The following is a 21,814-nucleotide window of genomic DNA, read 5'->3' as shown; positions in this document are numbered from 1 at the left end:
AAACTCTCCCACCCTGTTAACATTATTAGAGCCCTCTAGACATGAAATAACACCCTTTAGTCAAACGTTTAAACTGTGCTCCATGACAAGACAGGGATGACAGTTCTTTCTCACAATTAAAAGAAAGCAAACATATCTTATCTTCAAAGGAGCGCCGTCATAAAGGAGCGCGTCAGGAGCAGAGAATGTCAGAGAGAGCGCTCGCAAAGAAAAGCAAACAATCAAAAAATCAATACATGCTTTTAAGTATACAGAAGCACCACGATAAAGCGGCATTTTGTAGAAGAGCGTCAGTGTCCTCTGTGCAAACAGCCCCTCTGCTCACAGCCCCTCCGTCATGCAGAGAGAGCGAGAAAGATAGAGTGAAGCAAACAAGCGCCACGCGGGAAGCATATCTTATAGCATTGAGGAGTTTTAGTTAATATGCAATACATGCTCTGATTGGGTAGCTTCTAAGCCATCCGCCAATAGCGTCCCTTGTATGAAATCAACTGGGCAATCAAACTGAGGAAGCATGTAACCTAAATTAAAAGACCCATTGTCCGCAGAAAGCGGCGAACCAGTGAAAAATCTGTGATATATGTTTAGATGTGCTTACATTTAAAATCCGCGATAGAGTGAAACCGCGAAAGTCAAAGCGCGATATAGCGAGGGATTACTGTATACCCCATAAGTGCAGGCTCATCTGAGAATTTCTTCAAGTGATCTGACTTGGGGTTATATTTGTATTATTATAATTGCATTATAATAAACATTAAATAAAACATCTGCTGAAATTCCAGAGTGTCATGTCGCCAGAATGTTGATCCCGGTCATCCTATGCAAAGAAGACCCCGTGCAATTTAGAAGCCTTCAGTTTGTGCTTCTTCTTTTAAAAGTAACTAATGAATATCTCTGGCAGAAAGGATTTTAAACCCAGCAAATGGGGCGGCCTGAATGAATCAAATTCTAGCCACGCCAGCAGAGGAGAGCCATAGGTGGCACGTGTGGGGTTGTACTCTTCGGCTCTGCTGAAAGTAAGCATGTCAGCTTAAGCTCGCCTCTGTCATAGAAAATGAAGAAAGGCAGTTGTGCAGCGTTGTGAAAAGAGGATTAGGGGCGCTTAAAGGAGGCGCAGCAGCAGCATGGCACAATGGCAAATGAGTGCCTTCCTGCAGCCAATTTGCTTTGACGTCACAGCAAGAGCAGACGGAAAAAGAAATGTGTTGTTTACAGGGTAATTCATTTAAAGGCAGTTCAGCAATAGTAGTGGCCTGCCTGCAGGCAGCTGGTGGCTGTTTATTGCAAAAAGCTTGTTACCGCTTGGAGTACAAACTGCCAATAAAAGCTGTGACATGTGCACTTACTGTCTGGGCCAGCTAGGGGACGTCACGTGTACTGCTCTGATAAACAGTCGAAGTTACAGGATGAGAAGAGAAAATGAATGGTTATTTGTGTTGGTTGCTATATTATTTATACAAATCCATCCATGAACTTGTTAGTTCAGGGCAGGTTTGTTAGTCAGCCATTCTCCAACCCACTATATCCTAACACAGGGGTCTGCTGGAGCCAATCCCAGCCAATACAGGGTGCAATGCAGGAACAAATCCCCGGGCAGGGCGTCAACCCACTGCAGGGCACACACACACACCCCCACACACCAAGCACACACTAGGGACAATTCAGGATCGCCAATGTACATACCAGCATGTCTTTGGACTGTGGGAGGAAACCGGAGCACCCGGAGGAAACCCACGCAGACACGGGAAGGGGCAGGTTTGTGAGGAGCTTCAATGTAATCAATAGCAGTGGATAAAAGGATCCATCCATCCATTATCTAACCCGCTATATCTTAACACAGTGTCACGGGGGTCTGCTGGAGCCAATCCCAGCCAACACAGAGCACAAGGCAGGAAACAAACCCTGGGCAGGGCGCCAGCCCACCGCAGGGCACACAGACACACCAAGCACACATTAGGGACAATTTAGAATCGCCAATGCACCTAACCGACATGTCTTTGGACTGTGGGAGGGAAACCAGAGGACCCGGAGGAAACCCATGCAGACACAGGGAGAACATGCAAACTCCACGCAGGGAGGACCCGGGAAGCGAACAAGGGTCTCCTAACTGCGAGGCAGCAGTGCTACCCACTGCGCCACCGTGCTGCCAGATAAAAGGATCCATCGCCAACTGGATATCAGTTCAGCACGGGGCAAACTTTCTCAAACCCAGGCAATTTAGAGTCACTTCATATCTTTGGACCATATTGAGAAACAGGAGTGTCCAAAAAATCCAGGTGGAGGCCATTCAGACTCTAGACAGAAGGCACCCTATGTAGAGTGTTGGGGAAATTAATAAATCTATAAAATCTGCATTGTTAGGGCGTTCAAAGTTTGGTGCAAAATTCCAGAAGTGGTTTGTTATGACATACCCAGATCATCTCTATGGCAAAACTGAATTCTACACGTAACACTATCGACACTTTCAATTCGGCTGACAGCACGTGGCTTCTTCATGTAGGTGGTGTGACCACATGACATACAAGATTTGTTACGAAAATTATTCCATCTGTGTCAGATCAATATATATTTTTTTTTAATTCATTGTTGTCCAGCATTTCTAAAACATTATGCCTTTCCCACAATGCATGCCGATCTCTACCTGAGCACATCTGCCGGCAACTCCTAGTGAGTTTGGACAGCTCACAAGCTCCCCTAAATCCTGGTGGACTTTGCAGTAGTTAATACTTTTATTAATAGTAATAAAATGTTTTTACTGCTACACCTAAGAATAGGACCAAATTTGCATCACTCTGAAATGTTTGAGCAAGTTAGGACTGTCTTCCTACTCTAAGACTCTTCATAAATATGGACACATGCTTCTAAAGTTCAAAAATGTGCTTTAAAATAAATCTCAAGAGGGAGGAAAACTGCCAAACCTCTGGTGTCGAGAGACAAAGTAAACGGAGACTCTTTATAAAATAAGTAATTTAATTAAATAACAAAAAGAAGCATAAAAAATAAACAGGAAAAAGGCAAAAAAATGATCCAAAAGGGTTTCTTAAAAGGAAATCCAAGTGTAACAAGTCCAAAGATAAAGCCAAAAATAATCAAAACCCCAAAAAGTTCAAAGCGTACTTACACAATGGAAAACAGTCCACAACTTCTCAATGAACCTTTGTGAGACCAACTTCTTCACTTGAATATGTAGGCAGTCCTAGAAGTAGTGATGTCACAGAGGCCACGCCTTTTGGGTTACACCCACAAAATATAAGCAATGTAGCTTACAAACACTAATATGCAAAACATAACTGCTAAATAATATTTAAATAAAACAAAATTAACAAAAGTTACTTAAAAACCATGCACACATGAAACATAATAATTAAAAATTATCACAGATGACTAAAACAAACATAATTCAGATGGAAAATGCTGGCTAACACATAAAACAGGGTAGATGTCTTGGCATTGCCAGGATTAGCTCAGGCCCCTCACGACTAATCAGCTTTGCTAAATGAATGAGGCCTAGAGATTTCTGCTGTGTCTGGTATGTGTCCACGTCCAGCATTATCTCACTCAGGTATTATGACCCTTTACCTTTCCTATCTCAGGGCATAATTATAGCTGAAATACTCTGGCCTGAAGCCTTAGAATTAGATAGATACTTTATTAATCCCAAGGGGAAATTCACATAATCCAACAGCAGTATACTGATACAAAAAACAATATTAAATTAAAGAGTAATAAAAATGCATGTAAAAGCAGACAATAACTTTGAGTAATGTTAGCATTTACGCCCTCGGGTGGAACTGAAGAGTCACATAGTGTGGGGGAGGACCGATCTCCTCAGTCTGTCAGTGGAGCAGGACGGTGACAGCAGTCTGTCGCTGAAGCTGCTCCTCTGTCTGGAGATGATCCTGTTCAGTGGATGCAGTGGATTCTTCATGATTGACAGGAGTTTGCTTAGCGCCCGTCACTGCTGCAGATGTTAAACTATCCAGCTTCATTCCTACAATAGAGCCTGCCTTCCTAACAAGTTTGTCCAGACGTGAGACGTCCTTCTTCTCTATGCTGCCTCCACAGCACACCACCGCGTAGAAGAGGGCACTCACCACAACCGTCTGGTAGAACATCTGCAGCATCTTATTGCAGATGTTGAAGGATGCCAACCTTCTAAGGAAGTATAGTCGGCTCTGACCTTTCTTACATAGAGCATCAGTATTGGCAGTCCAGTCCAATTTGTCATCCAGCTGCACTCCCAGGTATTTATAGGTCTGCACCCTCTGCACACAGTCACCTCTGATGATCACGGGGTCCATGAGGGGCCTGGGCTTACTAAAATCTACCACCAGTTCCTTGGTCTTGCTGGTGTTCAGGTGTAAGTGGTTTGAGTCACACCATTTAACAAAGTCTTTGATTAGTTTCCTGTACTCCTCCTCCTGCCCACTCCTGATGCAGCCCACAATAGCAGTGTCGTCAGCGAACTTTTGCACATGGCAGGATAATTGTATTGGAAGACTGATGTATATAGGCTGAACAGGACCGGAGAAAGTACATACCCCTGCGGCGCTCCTGTGTTGCTGACCACAATGTCAGACTTGCAGTTTCCGAGATGCACATACTGAGGTCTGTCTGTAAGAAAGTCTCCGATCCATGCCACCAGGTGTGAATCTACTCCCTTATGCAATTATGCAATGGCTGGAGTTTTTCATCACAAGCAATCCATTAGACATCACACATACACCTCTATCTCCTTCTCAATGGCTTCTTCTGTCAAATTGCTTGGTCACCTGCTTTTCAGTGGTACCATTCATGGAGTCAAAAGGCACCAGAGTTGTGTTCACACCTAACTTGTGCTTGGTCTTGGTCTAGCTGACCGAAGCCATTAGCACTGATCGCTAGTGTGCCCAGTGGCTCAGGTGATGGACTGCAAAATAAATGAAGGTTGGTTCAGTGCCCACACACTTATCTCTGTAATCTGCCAGTGTCCACATTTCAGAAATACGGAAATGATTGCTGTTGTGGTTTATTACCTACTTCATATAGAAGTAAAAAGTGTAATTCATGATTTTACACTTTATATTGAAACAGAATTTACAGAATGCTGTTTTCTTGTCACTCCATTTAAGGAAGGACTTTACCTATGGATAAAGGGGCTGGCTGGAACGGAAGCCTGTGTCCCATGTGGTCTTGCCACACCGATTGCTAAGCTTGAGGCTGAACTCTGAAAGACTGCAATTTCTTACGGCTTTACCTGCTTGGAGTCTCATCTCTGAAAATTCCATAACCCATTGCTTCCCACCCTCTCAGCTGGATGCTGCTGTGTGTCGGCTTATTATTCTGTCAAATGCCTGCTGAATTACCTTCTTTGTGTATGATTGTGTGAAATTGTTTAAGCCTGCCATCTCTGATTTTTATGTTGTCATTTCACAGAAGCCCCCACATTATTTATTGTGTCATGAGTTTGGCTGGTAAGGTCAGGGGATTGGATATATCGTGATTTTTCATGCTGGGTTCCAGTACCACTAAACTTTTTCTCACTGAGCAAGGATAGCATAGTCTTGTCAAGTCTTCTATGAACAGCCATAGTATTTTAGATGTCAAAGAGGTCTGTACTCCACCACAGGCCAGCTCATTTGCCTGATTTGGTGACGTTTGTCCAGGGGAGTCCTTGCTGATTGGCAGCTCCAGTGGATGTACTCTCTTGTCCTCAGTCACCAGTCTAGTTTTTATTCCCTACCAGTACCTTGGCTGCTCTCTAAGTGTCTTTCTATTACTTATAAAGCCATGCTAAATCCTAACTCTTTTACTGTTTCTGTGATATGAAAGTGCTTTGTCACTTCTTGATAGGATTATTGCTATTTTCTTTTCAGTATCTTCTTGGAGAATTGTATTAATAGAGCAGAACAGCAAGCGGCCACCAAAGTCCTGCTTGCATTCACGTTACACCATGGCTGGCTTGACTACACTGGCTTCACGTCTGATATTGCTTAATTATCAAATCTTTGCTACTCACTGACAAAACTACATTTTCCAGCATTTCCTGCCATAATTGTTGGTCTCATATCTATCTTTTAGACATAAGAGACCTTCCCCTGCCACCATGGTGTCATCAAAATTTTCCAGCAGGGAGTTCCATAAATGAACCAGGTTGACTGTTGGGAAATGCTTACAGGACCATCTGATACCCCCAACATTGACAAAATAGAAACAAGAAACTATCACTGTACAAATGTGAACTTTTCACTTAGCTTGTATTAAGTACAGTAATCCCTCGCTATATCGCGCTTCGACTTTCGCGGCTTCAATTTATTGCGGATTTTATATGTAAGCATATCTAAATATATAATGCAGATTTTTCGCTGCTTCGCGGGTTCTGCGGACAATGGGTCTTTTTACTTCCTGTACATGCTTCCTCAGTTGGTTTGCCCAGTTGATTTCATACAAGGGACGCTATTGGCGGATGGCTGAGAAGCTACACAATCAGAGCACGGAGTTAAGTTCCTATGTGATGATTGGCTCAGCGACGGAGCGTCGACTTCGATTCCGCTGCGTTAACCTGGAAGTCTCATCTCGCTCATTCAGCATCAACGTGTTTCACTGTGTAAAGAGGTAACTTTTGTGCTCTTTTGTGTTTATCTTTGTGCGTAGTCAAGCCCTTCGTTATGGCTCCAAAACGATCTACTCCTGCTACTACTTCGGGGCCGTGCCCAAGTGCAAACGGAAGATGTTAACGATTGCCGAAAAGGTAAAAGTTTTTGATATGTTGAAGGAAGGGAACAGCTACACTGCTGTAGGATGCCATTACAGCATCAATGAGTCCACGATTCTTTTTATTTAAGAAGGAGGAAAAGAATATAAGATCTACGGCTGCAGTGTCCTTTAACCAGGGTGCAAAACGAGTTGTAAGTGTATATAATAAGGCGGTAGTCCGGATGGAATCTGCTTTAGGGATTTGGATTGAAGACTGCCGGAAGAAGAACAACGGTGATGCTACTTAGAAATGATGTAACGCTCTCCTTTGTTGTGCAGTAAAATTAAACTCGGACAAAGTTAAAATCGGACAAATCTATGTTCTATGTTCAGTACTTAGTACATGTACGTACGTTTAGTGTCACTGTACACAGATTTTACTGTATACAATTTTTCTTACATTGTACGTATTTATTGCTGGTAGCCTGTCTATCGTAACATATGTGATATTGGAGACGCTCGATATCTTTAAAATAATATTTTGGTTTTACTGTATATAAACAGTTTGTTTACATACATAATTTCAACGAATCTTACCTAATATCTAAGAGAATACAAAGGGTTTGTGCTGTATAACTGTGCGGGAAATGTTTATAAAAGTGTGGGAGAGTTTATAAGGGCTTAAAATATATAAAAATAACCATATGAACATATGGTTTTTACTTCGTGGATTTTCACCTTTCGCGGGGGGTTCTGGAATCCAACCCTCACAATCGAGGAGGGATCACTGTAATCATTCAGCTTACAATCCATGCTAGTCGCTGCTGTAAAAACCGCATTGGTTCACTGTCTCCTTCTCTGTTAGTTGAAGTGCAGAACTTTGGAGGGTTATGGTGGGCTGTAATTCATAAGTCTCAGGGCTGAGCAGTTGCGTAGTCTCAAATGCCAGGCTATGCTGTCATGCTCTGTAACTTTAAGAAAGTATTGTTTCGGTACAATAAACTCATCAATGTCTGCCCCTCTTTGCTAGAATACTCTGAGAACAAAGAATATTTTAAGCGTTTCCCCTGGCAAAGCCCAAGAAACACATTCTGACAGACTGATAACCCACAAATACTGACAACGATAATTAGATGTACAGAATATAACATTTAAAAAGGATTGGCAAGCAATGTGCCATAATTATAATAAGTGTAAATAATACTGTGTTTGTATGTGTATGTACAGGATTCAGAAAGTATTCAGACCCTTTGACTTTACTTTTTGTTATGATGCAGTCTTCTGCTAAACTGATTTAAATTTATTTTTCTCTCATCTATCAACACTCAATAATTCAGACGGACAAAGTGAAAACAGGATTTTAGAACTCTGACCAAATGTGTTAAAAGTTTTTAGACCCTTTGCTGCAACACCTGAAATGTGGTTCGGGTACATCCCATTCTACTGTTCATCATTGAGTTGCCCTTCTTTGGAAACGACCTGCGGTCATTTCAATTGATGAGCATTAGGAAAGGCACACACCAGTCTCTAGAGGATTCCACAGCTCACAATGTGTATTAGAGCAAAAAACAACGCATTAGATCAAAGGAATTGCCCTCAGAGCTTAGTGAAAGGATTGTGTCAAAGCACAGATCTTGGGAAGGTTATAAAAAATTTGTGAAGTCCTCGTGATCCCCAAGAACACAGTGGCCTCCATAATTGTTAAATGGAAACAACTCAGCCAAACTGAACACTTGTAGGAGAGGCCAATAGTAAGAGAGATGACTGAGAACCTGATGGTCACTCTGGCTGAGCTCCAGAGAAGTTGTGTATGGGAGGAACTCAACATCACTGGAACTCTCCACCGATCTAAGCTTTATGACACAGCAGTCAAAGAGAAGCCTGTCCTCAGTAAAATAAACACAGAGTTTACAAGAAGGCACCTAAAGGACTCTCAGACAGTGATAAGCAAGATTCTCTGGACGGATGAATCCAAGATTAGCTTCATGTCCAGAGGAAACCAGGCATGGCTCATCACCTGTGCAAAACTGCCCAAAGTGTGGTAGTGGCAGCATCATGCTGAGGGGTTGTTATTCCGTGGCAGGGACTGGTAGACTAGACAGGGGGTCAAGGGACAGCTGAACAGGGCAAAGTACAGAGATGTCAGGAATGAAAACCTGCTCCAGAGTGCTGTAGACCTCAGACTGGCCAAATGTTTACCTTCCAACAGGGCAATGACCCTAAACACAAAGCAAAGACCACACAGGAGTGGCTTAGGCTCATCTTTGGAAATATCCTTGAGTTGCCAATCCAGAATTGAACCCAATTGAACATCTCTGGAGAAACCTGAACACAGCTGTCCACTGATTGAGATCAGCAGAGAAGAAAGGCAGAAAATCTTCCAATTCAGGTGTATGAAGCTTGTCATGACATCCCCAAGAAGACTCCAGGCTGTAATCGCTGCCATAGGAGCTTCAACAAAGCACTGAGTAAATAAAGGGTCTGAACACTTGTCTCAGAGTGACATTGCAGTATTTTTATATTTTTAATAAATTTGCAAAAAATGTTTAATAATAATAATTCTTTGCATTTATATAGCGCTTTTCTCACTACTCAAAGCGCTCTGCAATTGCAGGTTAAGGGCCTTGCTCAAGAGCCCAACAGAGCAGAGTCCCTTTTGACATTTATGGGATTCAAACCGGCAACCTTCCGATTGTCAGTGCAGATCCCTAGCCTCGGAGCCACCACTCCGCCTATAAGCTTTGTCCTTCTGGGGAATCACATGTTGCCTGATGAGCATTTAAATGATTTTAGCACAAAACATGCAAAAAAGTGAAGGGATCTGAATCCACAGTACAGTATATGAAAGAATAATATTTCAAAAGTAGCTTATCTGCACTCTTAAAAACAAAGGTGCCAGAGTGATTCTTCAGAGCAGTGCCACAAGGGTACCATTTCTGGTTCTGATAAGACACTTTGATATGAAGGGTCCTGAAAGAACCTTTATTTATTTAGTCTCTTGAGGTGTACTCATGTTCTTGGACTGTCAGCTATGGCTCTTTACTGCCCTGTTGCCTTGCACTGTATTGATGGCGGGCATTGGACTGTAACAGAATTTGCACAGTGACAAGCGTCTATGGGGCCTGAGAAAACCAAATGACTTCATTGTAGACAAAACAAACAGGACTGCGCCTTGTGCAGAGAGTTCATTCAGTGTGTTGTGAACCTCCCAGCTTGGGGTATTTATCACAAGCAAACAGGAAGTGACTTCATTTGTAATCAAAGGAAAGACTGGTAGGAATGTGTGTTGGGTGGGAGGAATTTCCAGACCGGCACCCCCAGTTCTGGTGCTGTCTGTTTCTGCTTTTTGAACCGAGTAAAGCAACAGCTTTATGGTATACTGAAAACAAACTCTTACAATTAATTTTTTTAGGTTTTTTTTTTTAATACATGTTTGTATGGTAACGTCATCTGGTCACACATTATGGTGGTGTCCTTTATTTTAATACACGATATCTGAATCCACCAATCATACATTGGAATTTCTCCTAATCGTTGGAATTTCAGTACCTAATTTGCACCAGAATGAGAACATGTGCTCTCAAATCTAAAGCATTCAAAATATGAAATGTTGGTTCGATTATATTTTGTGTTCCAATACAATGAAAAGTATTGGTCCCCCTTATGCTAAAATACACAAGAAAAACACCATTCATGGTAGCTCAAATGCTGTGAACGAAAAACAAGCTCTGTGAAGCACAAAAGGCAACGGTGATCCAAGGTGAACAAAGCAGTGGTATCGTTGGAGGGGCCTTACTGGGCTTTATAATAATAATAATACATTTATCTGTGGTGGGCTGGCGCCCTGCCCTGGGTTTGTTTCCTGCCTTGCGCCCTGTGTTGGCTGGGATTGGCTCCAGCAGACCCTTGTGACCCTGTAATTAGGATGTAGCGGGTTGGATAATGGATGGGTCGATAATACATTTATTTATACAAGGTGCCTTTCTAAGCACCGAACAAACATAAAATAAAAAACACATTATAAACAAAACTTAAAACATCAGAAAATATAAAAATTAAAACCAAACAAAGCCACAGTAATCATAGAGAAAAAGCCATTTTAAAAAGATAGGTTTTAAGTTTACATTTGAAGGTTGAAAATAATTTGATATTAGTGAGTTCCAGAGCTTGGGAGCAGAACAGCTGAATGCTCTGCTGCCCATGGTGGTTAGATGGGTGAGAGGGACGGTCAGATGGATGGAGGAAGAGGATCTAAGGTTACGGGAGGAAATGGCAACATGAAGAATGTTGGATAGATATGGAGGACCGAGGTTATGAATGGCCTTAAATGTTAATAGCAGAATTTTAAAATCAATTTGAAACTTAATTGGGAGCCAATGAATCTGTTGCAAGACCGGAGTAATATGGTGAATAGATGGGGTTCGAGTAATGATGCGATTTCTGAGAGTGCTGCCCCCAACACTTACCTGTAGCCCCTGATCCTCCTATGGGCTAACCCTGTTTTCTCTCATTCACCATTTTGATGATTGCTACCGACAAGTGGAAGGGACATCAGGGAATTGGGGCTATGCCCCTATACCCCTATAAGTGCAGTAGGCTAGCAGCACTCTGGAACAAAGTCCCAATCTGAAATTCAAAGAGTGGTCAAGAGCAGAAAGATCTAATCGAATAAGTCACAAAAGCACAGCAAAATCACAAACACTCACCAACTCCAAAGCACATACGCATGAACTGCAAGGGTCTGGTGGTCTCTACCAGCATTGGGCTGAGGGCAGTCCCTTGTGGTGTTGGGTGCATGGCCCGGCCTCTCAGGGGTCCACCCACAAAACAAGGAACATAAGAAAAGATGCATAAGCACAAAGAAACATCTAAAAAGAATTAAATAGACAAAAAATGGCTTTTGAACCCCGGCCAAGGAAGGAACCCCTGGCTGTAACATAACATCAGGTAGCTGACATTCCAGTTATGGTACTGAAACTGCAAGGCGCCATTCGAGTCGCTGCCACTGACACATAGGTGAGTCGTTTATCCTGCAGGTTCTAGGATTGTATAAACAGTTGCACTCTGTACTTGTGATTTCTAAGGCCCTTTAGATAAAAATTAAATATAAGAATGCGGAGTCAGACTTGTCGAAACATTTTGTTTAAGAACAGAAGAGAAACTCAGGGTAACTTATTCTTTATCAGCATTGCCCATGTCTCAATTTAGAGTTCTACAATTTAATTTAAATGTGAGAGTTAATATAAATATAATTTGCGACCTTTTTCTACACTAGAACAGATTTTGTGTCAATTCATACTCATAGTTTTTAAATAGAAGTACATACCACTTATAGCTTCCTAGATGTCTTATATTGTTATGTTAGCACACTGTGAGATGCTATCATATTTTAACTCAAATGTTTGTTGTTATTTGCAGAGCTGGAAGAGATGTGAAAATAAAATAACTGAAAGTGGTTGTCAACTCCAGAATGCCAAGATGGAAATGATGGGTCAGTCCCGTGAAGTCCAGACAGATCTTCAGAAAATGGAACATTTCCTTGAGGTAAAACAGACACACATAAGACGAACTGCTGTCCAGAGTACAAAAATATTTATGCGGGTAAAAATTGTAATTAAGCTAAAAGGTGGAAGGCAAACCGGGCAGTAAGTCATTACAAAACGAGGCAGCATGGGGTGAAGTTGCCAGGGTGCCGAACTACATGGCTGATGTGTTTGTTAGACGGGGATTAAGTAATTGTTGGTTTTTTTCTCTCTCTCTCTCACACACTCACACTCTGTTACCCCCCTCCTCCCAGCTCCGGGGTTTTTACTCGGTCCATGTGGCTCTGCCCTGCGCATTATTCCCTCGGTCCCTCCTCCCCCAAGCCAGGGGCAGGCCGCGTGTAATCCCCTGGATTTGATAGAGCACGAACTAATTTTTTGGGGGCTGGTTCTTTTTGCCATGCAGGAGGCCTGGGAACTGGACGCGATGAAGAGCATGCTGCCCCGCTTCATCATCGCGGAGGACACTTTGGTGCTGGACGAGCAGATCGAGGGTTTGCACACGCTGTGGGAGGACCTGTGTTACAAAGTAAGTCTTGGGATCGGAAGAGAGGCTTGTAAGGTTTTGGACGGCTGCGCATCTCAAATGTGCTTAACAAGCAGTTCTTCTGCGTTCGGCAGGATCTCTCCTAGAAGTATGGCCGCTGCGGGTGTTGTGGGCGTCGAGGACGGTGCTTTGGGCTGTGAATACGGGCACGCCGGGCTGCAGAGGCAGTGAGATGAGTGGTCGTTGCGGCTTGTGGGAATGTGAACGGGGTGTCTGTTTGGGAACCTCACCGCAAGGCAGAGGGATGCGGATTTCGGTACAGCAGTGGCGGGGGTCGGAATTCGAAACTGATGGTCCTGATAGGGGGTCTGGTTGCCTGTCTGGTAGAATGCAGGCAAAACAGCCCACTGACCTGCCAGGTTTGCCGTGGCAGTGATCGCTTTTAAAAAATCGGCACAAAACTATAAAAGTTGATCCCGACAGAATGTGTCTGCTGATACCGCCATTGTATTTGGATTTCAATGATACGGTGTTTACATTTTTTATTCATTTTCTAAATGGTTATCCGATCGTAAGGCATAAGTGCACCACTCATGGTCCGTCATAGAGTGCATTCGTACATCGATTTGATTTAGCTTTCCGAATGAACCGAAAGAGTAAATCCACAAGAGGCCGAAGTTATAGCCACTTACTCCCAGCTACTTCTTTGGCTGGCTACTTATTCTGCGGAAGCAAAGTACAGAAAAACAAGGACAACGTGCAGGAGCGTTTTAAAGGGGGCGTGATCATATGCAAATGAGACATGGGGTTAAAAACGCCCGCTGTATCTTTTTGTGCTCGGGAGATCGACACAGCACTACAAAATTAGGAAAACGTGCAAAGGGGTCGCTTATCTCCCCCAAAAATGTTCAAATAAGATCAATTTGGCGTGTTATGAATGTGTAATCTGATGTATTTTAAGGAAGATCATTGAGCCCACGGCGCGTCATCTGCGTCAGAGTGCACAATTTTAAAAGTCCCGCGACTCCCCTCGTTTAAAATCCCATGGTGTCTGCCATAGCTACGCTAAATTGCCATTGTATATGACGCACTCTCTAATGCACCAAATTGGGATTGGAGATTTTCATTGTCTGTGTTTTTATAAAAGCGATTTTTCTTAAAATCTGGACTTGAAATAACAAGCCGAGGTTTATATAGCTCAAAAAGCCGGCAAGTGCAGCATATCGGTACGATGCTTCCACAAAGCTGATGTTTTAAACAAAGAACCAACTTGTCTACACACAAAAATGACAAGTCCTACAAAACAGAAAATCGGGATCAGCATACCAGGCAGTGATTTACTAAAAGAACTGTGGTGTAAATTGAACTTGGGGTTGGATTGTAGATAGTTGAAAGCAATTGGGTAAAGCCTAATCGTTACAATTACCATATCAAATGTATTAAATACCAAAAGTGTGGTAAATATAAATAGGCAGTGCATTGCCTAGCTGTCTCTCTAATCCAAGAATTTGGCAATTTTGTTTGCCCCATGTGTCAGTGTGAGTGCCCCCCACCCATTACCGCTGCATTTCATTCTATGAAGTGTTCAGTCCCCTTCACTTTTTCACATTTTATTATGCTGTAGCCATGTGCTAAATAATCTATTTTGTTTTCCCAAACACCAAGTAACACTGAATACCTCAGAATGATAAAGCAAAAAGAACTTTTGAAATTTCTGCAAATTTATTAAAAAAAAAAAATACTGAAATATCACATTGAAGCAAATATTGAGATTCTTTGCTCAGTCCTTAGTTGAAGCCCCTTTGGCAACAATTACAGCCCTGGAATCTTCTTGAGTCTAATGCGACAGGCTTCTCAGACCATGAATTGGTTATTTTCTGCCATTCTTCTCTGCAGATCTTCCTAAGCTTGGTCTGGTTGGATGGAGACCATCAGTGGACAGCTATTATCAGGTTTCTATAGAGATTTTCATTTGGGTTAAAGTCTTGGCTGAAGCTGGGCAACCCAAGGACATTCCCTGAGTTGTCCCTAAGCCACTCATGTGTCTTTGCTTTGTGCTTAGGGTCAGTGTCCTGTTGGAGGGTGAACGTTTGGTCTAGAGTGGCATTCTGGAGAAGGTTTTCACTGAGGATATCTCTCTACTTTTCTCCATTCAGCTTTCTGTCAGCCCTGTCTAGTCTCTCAGTCTCAACCTCATAGCATGATGTTGTCACTGTTGGAATGGTATTGCACAAATGATGAGCCGTGTCTGGTTTCCTCCAGACATGACACTAATCTTGGTTTAGTCCGATCAGAGAATCTTGTTTCTCCTATTCTGAGAGTCCTTTAGGTACCTTTTTGCAAACTGCAACTGCAAGCTTCCATGTTTCTGTTTCTGTCTGGCCACTTTCCATAAAGCCCAGTTTGTTGGAGTGTTGCAGTGATGGTTATCCTTCTGGAAGTTTCCTCCATCTTCACGGAGGTTCTCAGCAAATCAGCCAGGGTGACCGTTGGGTTCTTGGTCATCTCTGTTTTCCCTGATTGCTCAGTTTAGCCAGGTGGTTAACTCTAGGAAGCCTCAAGATTGCTCCAAATGTCTTCCATTTAAGAATTACAGAGCCTGCTGTGCTCTTGAGAACCTTCAATGCTGCAGACTTTGTTTTTTGTAATCTTCTCCAGGTCTTTGTGTAGTCATAGTACTGTCTCTAAACTCTGCAGGCAATTCTTTTGACCTCATGGCTTGAATTTTGCTCAGATACACATCAGCTGTGGGACCTTCTATAGAGAGGTGTGTGTTTCTCTTAATCATGTCCAATCAATTGAGCTGACCGCAGGTGATCTCCAAACATTTCAATGACGATCAATAGAATGGGATGTACTGTACATGACCCATATATTAAGTGTCATAGCAAAGGGTCTGAATACTTGTGTCCATGTGATGGTTCAGTTTTTTTATGTTTAATAAATTTGCAAAAATTTCTAAAATCCCATTTCTGCTTTGTTATTCTGGGGTATTGAGTGTCCTTTGATATGGAAAAGGATTGAATTTAAACAATTTTAGCACCAAGGCTGCAACATAGTAAAGTGTAGCAAAAGTGAAGTGAAGTGAAGTGATGTGATGTGAAGACATTCTGTATCCATTAGGGGTGAACTGATGATTACAAATTGTCCCCGTGGCTGTGTGCACGAGTCTCCCATGCCTGTTAGGATAGTCGCAGGCCCTTAATGACCCTGAACTGGATTTGGCAGGTCTGAGAGAATTCCGATCACTCTGTCAAGATGAAACAACTCAGACGGAAAGTATAAGAACCATTTTCAATGAATGAATCTGAGCCTGTCTGTTGCACTATAAGGACTGAAGTGCAATTCATGACTCCGCTTTGGACTGGATGCCGGTTCATAGCAGGGCCTGTCCACGCTGACGGAACGCATACACAGACTTCATTCTGGCAAACAAACCAAGGGCTGATTGTTCATTTTTTAGGTTTAACTTCTATTTTTGTCTAGTGCTTACACACACTGGCATCAGTCTCCTCAAATATGTACAGTGTAAAAGAAGCCTGGACGCAGACAGACACTGAGACAGCCAGATGTCCTAAAAGCACACTCAGTTTATTTAATTTTCTCACTGCACAGTCCTTTGCACCTCACACACAGTGCACAACCCACCAGCACTATTGCTCATTGTCTTTTTTTTCCTTCTTCTTTGCCGCCCTCACTCCTCCACTCGCAAAGTTCATCCTCTTCCACCCGACTCCGGCTCCCTGAATGGAGTGAGGCGGCCCCTTTTATGTCGCAGCCGGATGTGCTCCAGGTGTGCCCTGATGAACTTCCTGCAACACTTCCTTGTGTGGCATAAGTGCTGCCATCCAGGGCTCCGGGATCATCCAGGTTCCCACTGGCAGAGTCCACAGACCCCAACAGGGTTGAGCTTCCAAGCTCCCAATCCGTGGCCCTGATGTAATCCAGAGGGGCTGCCCTCTTGTGCCCCGGGGAAGATGTTGGCCCTCTCCTGGTCCTTCCCTTCTCCAGACATCCTGGTGGGGCAATTTCCTCAGTCGTCTGCCACAACAGTATATACCTTCATTATATTTACTTTTATATAGCACATTTCTTGATAGATCAACTCAGAGTGTTTCACTAATACAAACATCATAAGAATAATTAGCTAATAAATAGAGCAGCTATGATAAAAATAATGAAGTTTTATTGGGCTAGTCTTCCAACATTCTGTTATGAAAGTGTCTGTAATAGGAATCTGTAAACTGGTTGGTTTTATGTTTTGTAGACAATCCTTTTAGCGTATTATACAGAATGGCCTAGTGTAGTGTCCAGGGCATTTGCCATTTTAATCTCTGCCTCCTATTGACTTTGAGTCACTTAACTGCTGTTGTCCCAAGTGTACAACTATGGAAACCGGTGTATTAGAACAACTGAATACTTTTTGCTTAGCTTTTATGTAACATGCTATATTGTGTAGAGTTTTTAAAATCGTGGCTTAGTGGTAATAAACTAGAAAGATGAAGGTCTCCTGCCAGTCTGCCATGATAGAAATATGGCATAGAAACAGACTCGCAAGTCCCAAAAACACACGCACATTTAATTTGCTTTTTCTTCATACAGCACCTGACACAGTGCACCAACAGCCACAATACAGCTCAGTCCTTTTCTTTTTCTTTCTTTCTTCTTCTCTATTCTTTCACCGCCTCCACTCCTCTCCCACAAGCTCTGTCCTCTGCTCGCCTGACTCCGGCTCCCAGAGTGGTGTCTGCTGGCTCCCACAAGGTTGAGCTTCCAAGTTCCAAGCCCGTGACCCCAATGTAATCCAGGGGGGGCTGCTCTCTTGCATCCCGGGAGAGATATTGCCCCTTTCCCGGTCCTTCCGTCTCCAGGCGCCCGCCACAAATGGTACTGCTGCATTAGACTGGCACCATTTCCAAGACTGAGCTCTGTTCAGTGTTGTTACCAATGCAGGCCCCCCCTTAAACCCAAACCCCCACCTATGTATATTCTGAATAGCACCTTGCACTGATTATTTTGGCTGTCGCGGTGGTAGAAGCCAAAAATTTACTCACTGCCAGCGTTTTTAATCCCACTGGTCAACTTTGGCAGGCATTCCCACACGTATGCCAACTACACTGTATTGCAAATTACCTCACGATAGTCCGATTTTGTAATTTTTGTAACCAAATTATTTTGGTCATAAAGGAGTTCAGCACTATTGTAATGCTCATTTTGCTAAAAGTATTTTTTTTTATTTAAATGACAAATTAAATAAAAAAAGTTAAAATTGTGGACTGGTAACTAAAGTTATAAATTTCAATAATCTGTATAATGTTTATTAAAGTTAGGCAGATGATGTTGTTCTGTAATTAATACAAAGACTAATTACTGCTTGTTACATGTTCATCTTGCATTCGGTGTTATGAAGATGGCACTACTGACCGTCTCATATGGCTGAATAGTTTTGATTTTAAACCTGTGCTTGTGCTCCTTAGCCAGTACTTGGGTCAATGTGGTGCCAGGTCTCAGGCTTTTGGTGATTATATTTTTGTACCCTATATTTATATCTGTTAGCCTTTAATAACAGTACGATTAAAAGACCTAAATTTGTGCCCATGTTGGCAGCTCACTGGTGTAATGTCTCTCATGCTGGCATCATTGGTATGCTAATAGAAAGTCTGTGGTGCCACAATGATGTTACTTCAAAAACTGAATGGATACACAACTGTATTGAGTGTGTGTGAGATTTGGAGGTTTGGTGAAGACTACAGCTAAATTAGTAATTATAAATGATGATCATTTTCTTGTGTGGCCTTTGTATGAATATCTTACCCGGTCTATGTGTAAGGCCGTGCCAAGCGCTGACTCTGCTCTTCCTCACCCCTCAGGTATCCTTGCGGAAGCAGGAAATTACAGACAGACTGAATGCCTGGATCATTTTCAATGAGAAGAGTAAAGAGCTTTGTGATTGGATGGCACAGATGGAGAACAAAGTTTCACAGAATTCCGAGCTCAGCATTGAGGAGATGGTCGAAAAGCTGAAGAAGGTAAAGTCAGCTCAGGGAGCTGCTAATCCATCCAGCCCTAGTCACGGGTGACAAAGTGCAGGCTTGCCAGAATGTGAAGCTGTTGTAATTGTTTAATTGCTTTAAAGATTCCGTAATCTCACTGGAGAGGATCGTGCCATCTTGAGGTGCACTGTGAGCAAGATGTGCGCCTGTCATTTACAGAAAGGCAACCAGAAGACACAAAGAGCCAGCAAGTGCAGCATCAGATCACCGCATAATTCTGCCCTCCACATGGCCTCCATCTTTTCAGTAGGATGGGGACAAGGGGGCTCTTAGTGGTAACTACTCAATGAAGTGTGTGCCTGTAAGACATTGGAAATGTGCCAGTGGAGCTCTGAGGAGACCCAATTTAGCTACTGCTATTAATGGCAGGGCTTGAAACTCAATGATGAGCATTGGCTGTGGGCACAATGGAGAATAGGTTCCTGCTGCTAGGAACGCGGCCTGAACCAGCCTAAAATCACACAGCCTCCCCTTTGCCTTTTGACTTTTGTTCAGCACAGATCTGTGCTTCTGCCTCTTCTATTTGCGGAGTTCAATTTGTTTTATATTTCACTCTTCTTGGTAGTCCACCTGAGGAGGCTGCAGATTTAATCAGAACTCTCTGGAGGTGCTTTCTGTAGAGCAGTTCGTTGCCATTACATTCCTTTGGTTTCTGAATACACAGAATGATGTATACAGTACATCCGTACCAAATTTAGAGCAAAACCTCTGATAGGTGACAGATGGCAATAACAATGGAGAGTGCATGCATTATGAATTCAGCATTCTGCACCTCTATAGACACAAAGTTTGCTGTTTAACAGAATGAGTGACTTCTTCTTTCTATAAATAATTAACATCAGTTTATTGTATGTATGCATTTATGGTAGGCCTGTCTCTACCTGGGTTGGTTTCTCCCCTTGAGTTTAATTCTGCTGGAATTGGCTCAGACCTTCTTGTGACCCTTTATTGGGATAAGTTGATTCTAAAAATAAATAAATGAATTAATGTTTACAGTCTTTCTTAGACAATTATTATTATTAAAGAATCATAAAATGAATTAACAATACAGAAGAACTTATTCTTACATGAGGCATACATTCATAGACAGTTCATATAGCTGATAATCACATACTAGATGGTGAACTGTCCTAGACAATCCCTTACATTGGCGCTAAAGTGCAGAGAGCTGAGGTTTGCCGATGTGTACAGCATGTATGTACAACCCCAATTCCAAAAACATTGGGATGCTGTTTAAAATGTAAATAAAAATGGAATGCAATGAATTGCAAATTTCATAAACCCATGTTTTATTCACAATAGAACACAGAAAAAATATCAAATGTTTAAACTGAGAAAATGTACCATTTTAAGAGAAGAATGAGATCATTTTGAATTTGATGGCAGCAACACATCTCCAAAAAGTTGGCACAGGGCCATGTTTACCACTGTGTAGCATCCCCTCTTCTGTTAACAGCAGTCCATAAACATCTGGGAGCTGAGGAGACCAGTTGCTGGACTTTTATAACAGGAATGTTGCCCAATTCTTGTCTGATATAGGATTCTAGCTGCTCAACAGTCCTGGGTCTTCTTTGTCATATTTTCTTGTTTCATGATGCGCCAAGTGTTTTCAGTTTGTGAAAGGTCTGGACTGCAGACAGGCCAGTTCAGCACCCAGGCTCTATTATTACGAAGCAATGCTGTTGTAATTGATGCAGTATGCGGTTTAGCATTGTGTTGCTGAAATATGCAAGACATTCCCTGAAAATGATGTCGTCTTGACGGGAGCATATGTTACTCTAAAACCTTTATGCAACTTCAGCATTGATGGTGCCTTTCCAGATGTGCAAAATGCCAGTTCCATAGGCACTAATGTACCCCTGTACCATCAGAGATGCAGGCTTTTAAACTGAGTGATAATAACAAGCCAGATGGTCCCTCTCCTCTTTAGTCTGGAGGATGCGGCACCCATGATTTCCAAAAGGAATTTCAAATTTCGATTTGTCTGACCACAGTTTTTCACTTTTCCTCAGTCCATTTTAAATGAACTTTGGTCCAGAGAAGATGGTGGCATTTCTGGGTCATGTTCACATATGGCTTCTTCTTTATATGATACAGCTTTAACCTGCATTGGTGGATGGCATGGTGAACTGTGTTCACAGACAATGATTTCTGGAAGTGATCCTGAGTCCAAGCAGTGATTTCCATGACAGAATCAGACGTGTTTTTAATGCAGTGGCACCTGAGGGCCTGAAGATCATGGGCATCCAATATTACTTTTCGGCCTTACTGCAGATTCTAGTAATCTTTTGATGATTGTATGTACTGTAGATGGTGAAATATTCAAAGTCACAATTTTATGTTGAGGAACATTATTCTGAAATTGTTCCACAGTTTCTACACACTGTTTTTTGCAGATTGGTGAACCTCTGCCCATCTTTACTTTGGAGAGACTCTGCATCTCTAAGATGGAACCGACTTTGTTACTACACCCTCTGAAGTATTACTTGGACAATATTACAATGTAGAACGTTGTAAATTCCGGTGATAATGGCAAGAAAATGACAATTAACAAATGAAATGAGACAGAGCATTATTACCCTTGGAAGTGTAGGCCTTTCATTCAAAGTGTCAGTGATTCTGGTGGTGTCCTACACAATCCAAAGGCAATTGGAAACTGCAAGAAACTCTGCTGGAGAGAGATCTGGTAGACCCAAAGTCACAACCCAAGTTTCTGAGGGTCACCAGCTTGCCTGGTGGGCACCTCACAGCACAACAGCTTCAAGAACAGCTTAACAGTGGTCAAACTTTGTGCTGCCTTGTGCCCCCTGCTGTCCAGAGAGGTTCAGGCCCATTGCAGCCCTAAAAACAATTACACAAGTCTAAGACTGTTATTTTGAGTTTGATAAGGAGTTTTAATCTCTGATGAAAGCTCAGTGCTGCTCAGTTGTTGCAGGGGGACCATCATCATACAAACCAACATAAATTCACTTAAAATTCAAATATATTAGTAGCCGTGTTAGGAGTGGAGTGCAGGGTGTCCAGTTCGTTGGCCTCAGAATTGCATCTCTGGGAAG

General features: G+C 42.5%; 1 protein-coding gene across 12 annotated transcripts in view; it reads left to right on the top strand.

The window, feature by feature from the left end:
- syne2b (spectrin repeat containing, nuclear envelope 2b) overlaps positions 1-21,814 on the top strand; it is a 437,867-nt gene that overhangs the window by 348,098 nt on the left and 67,955 nt on the right. For all 12 annotated transcript variants that reach the window (XM_039741095.1, XM_039741096.1, XM_039741103.1 and 9 more), the window contains 3 exons: positions 12,094-12,219; positions 12,625-12,747; positions 18,576-18,734. In XM_039741095.1, coding sequence (XP_039597029.1) covers positions 12,094-12,219; positions 12,625-12,747; positions 18,576-18,734 — 408 coding nt within the window. The remainder of the gene's footprint in view (positions 1-12,093; positions 12,220-12,624; positions 12,748-18,575; positions 18,735-21,814) is intronic.

The sequence above is a fragment of the Polypterus senegalus genome, chromosome 18 (genome assembly GCF_016835505.1).
Source record: "Polypterus senegalus isolate Bchr_013 chromosome 18, ASM1683550v1, whole genome shotgun sequence".
NCBI lineage: Eukaryota > Metazoa > Chordata > Cladistia > Polypteriformes > Polypteridae > Polypterus > Polypterus senegalus.
Note: the sequence above shows the minus strand (reverse complement) of the source record. Positions and strands in the feature narration are given on the sequence as shown.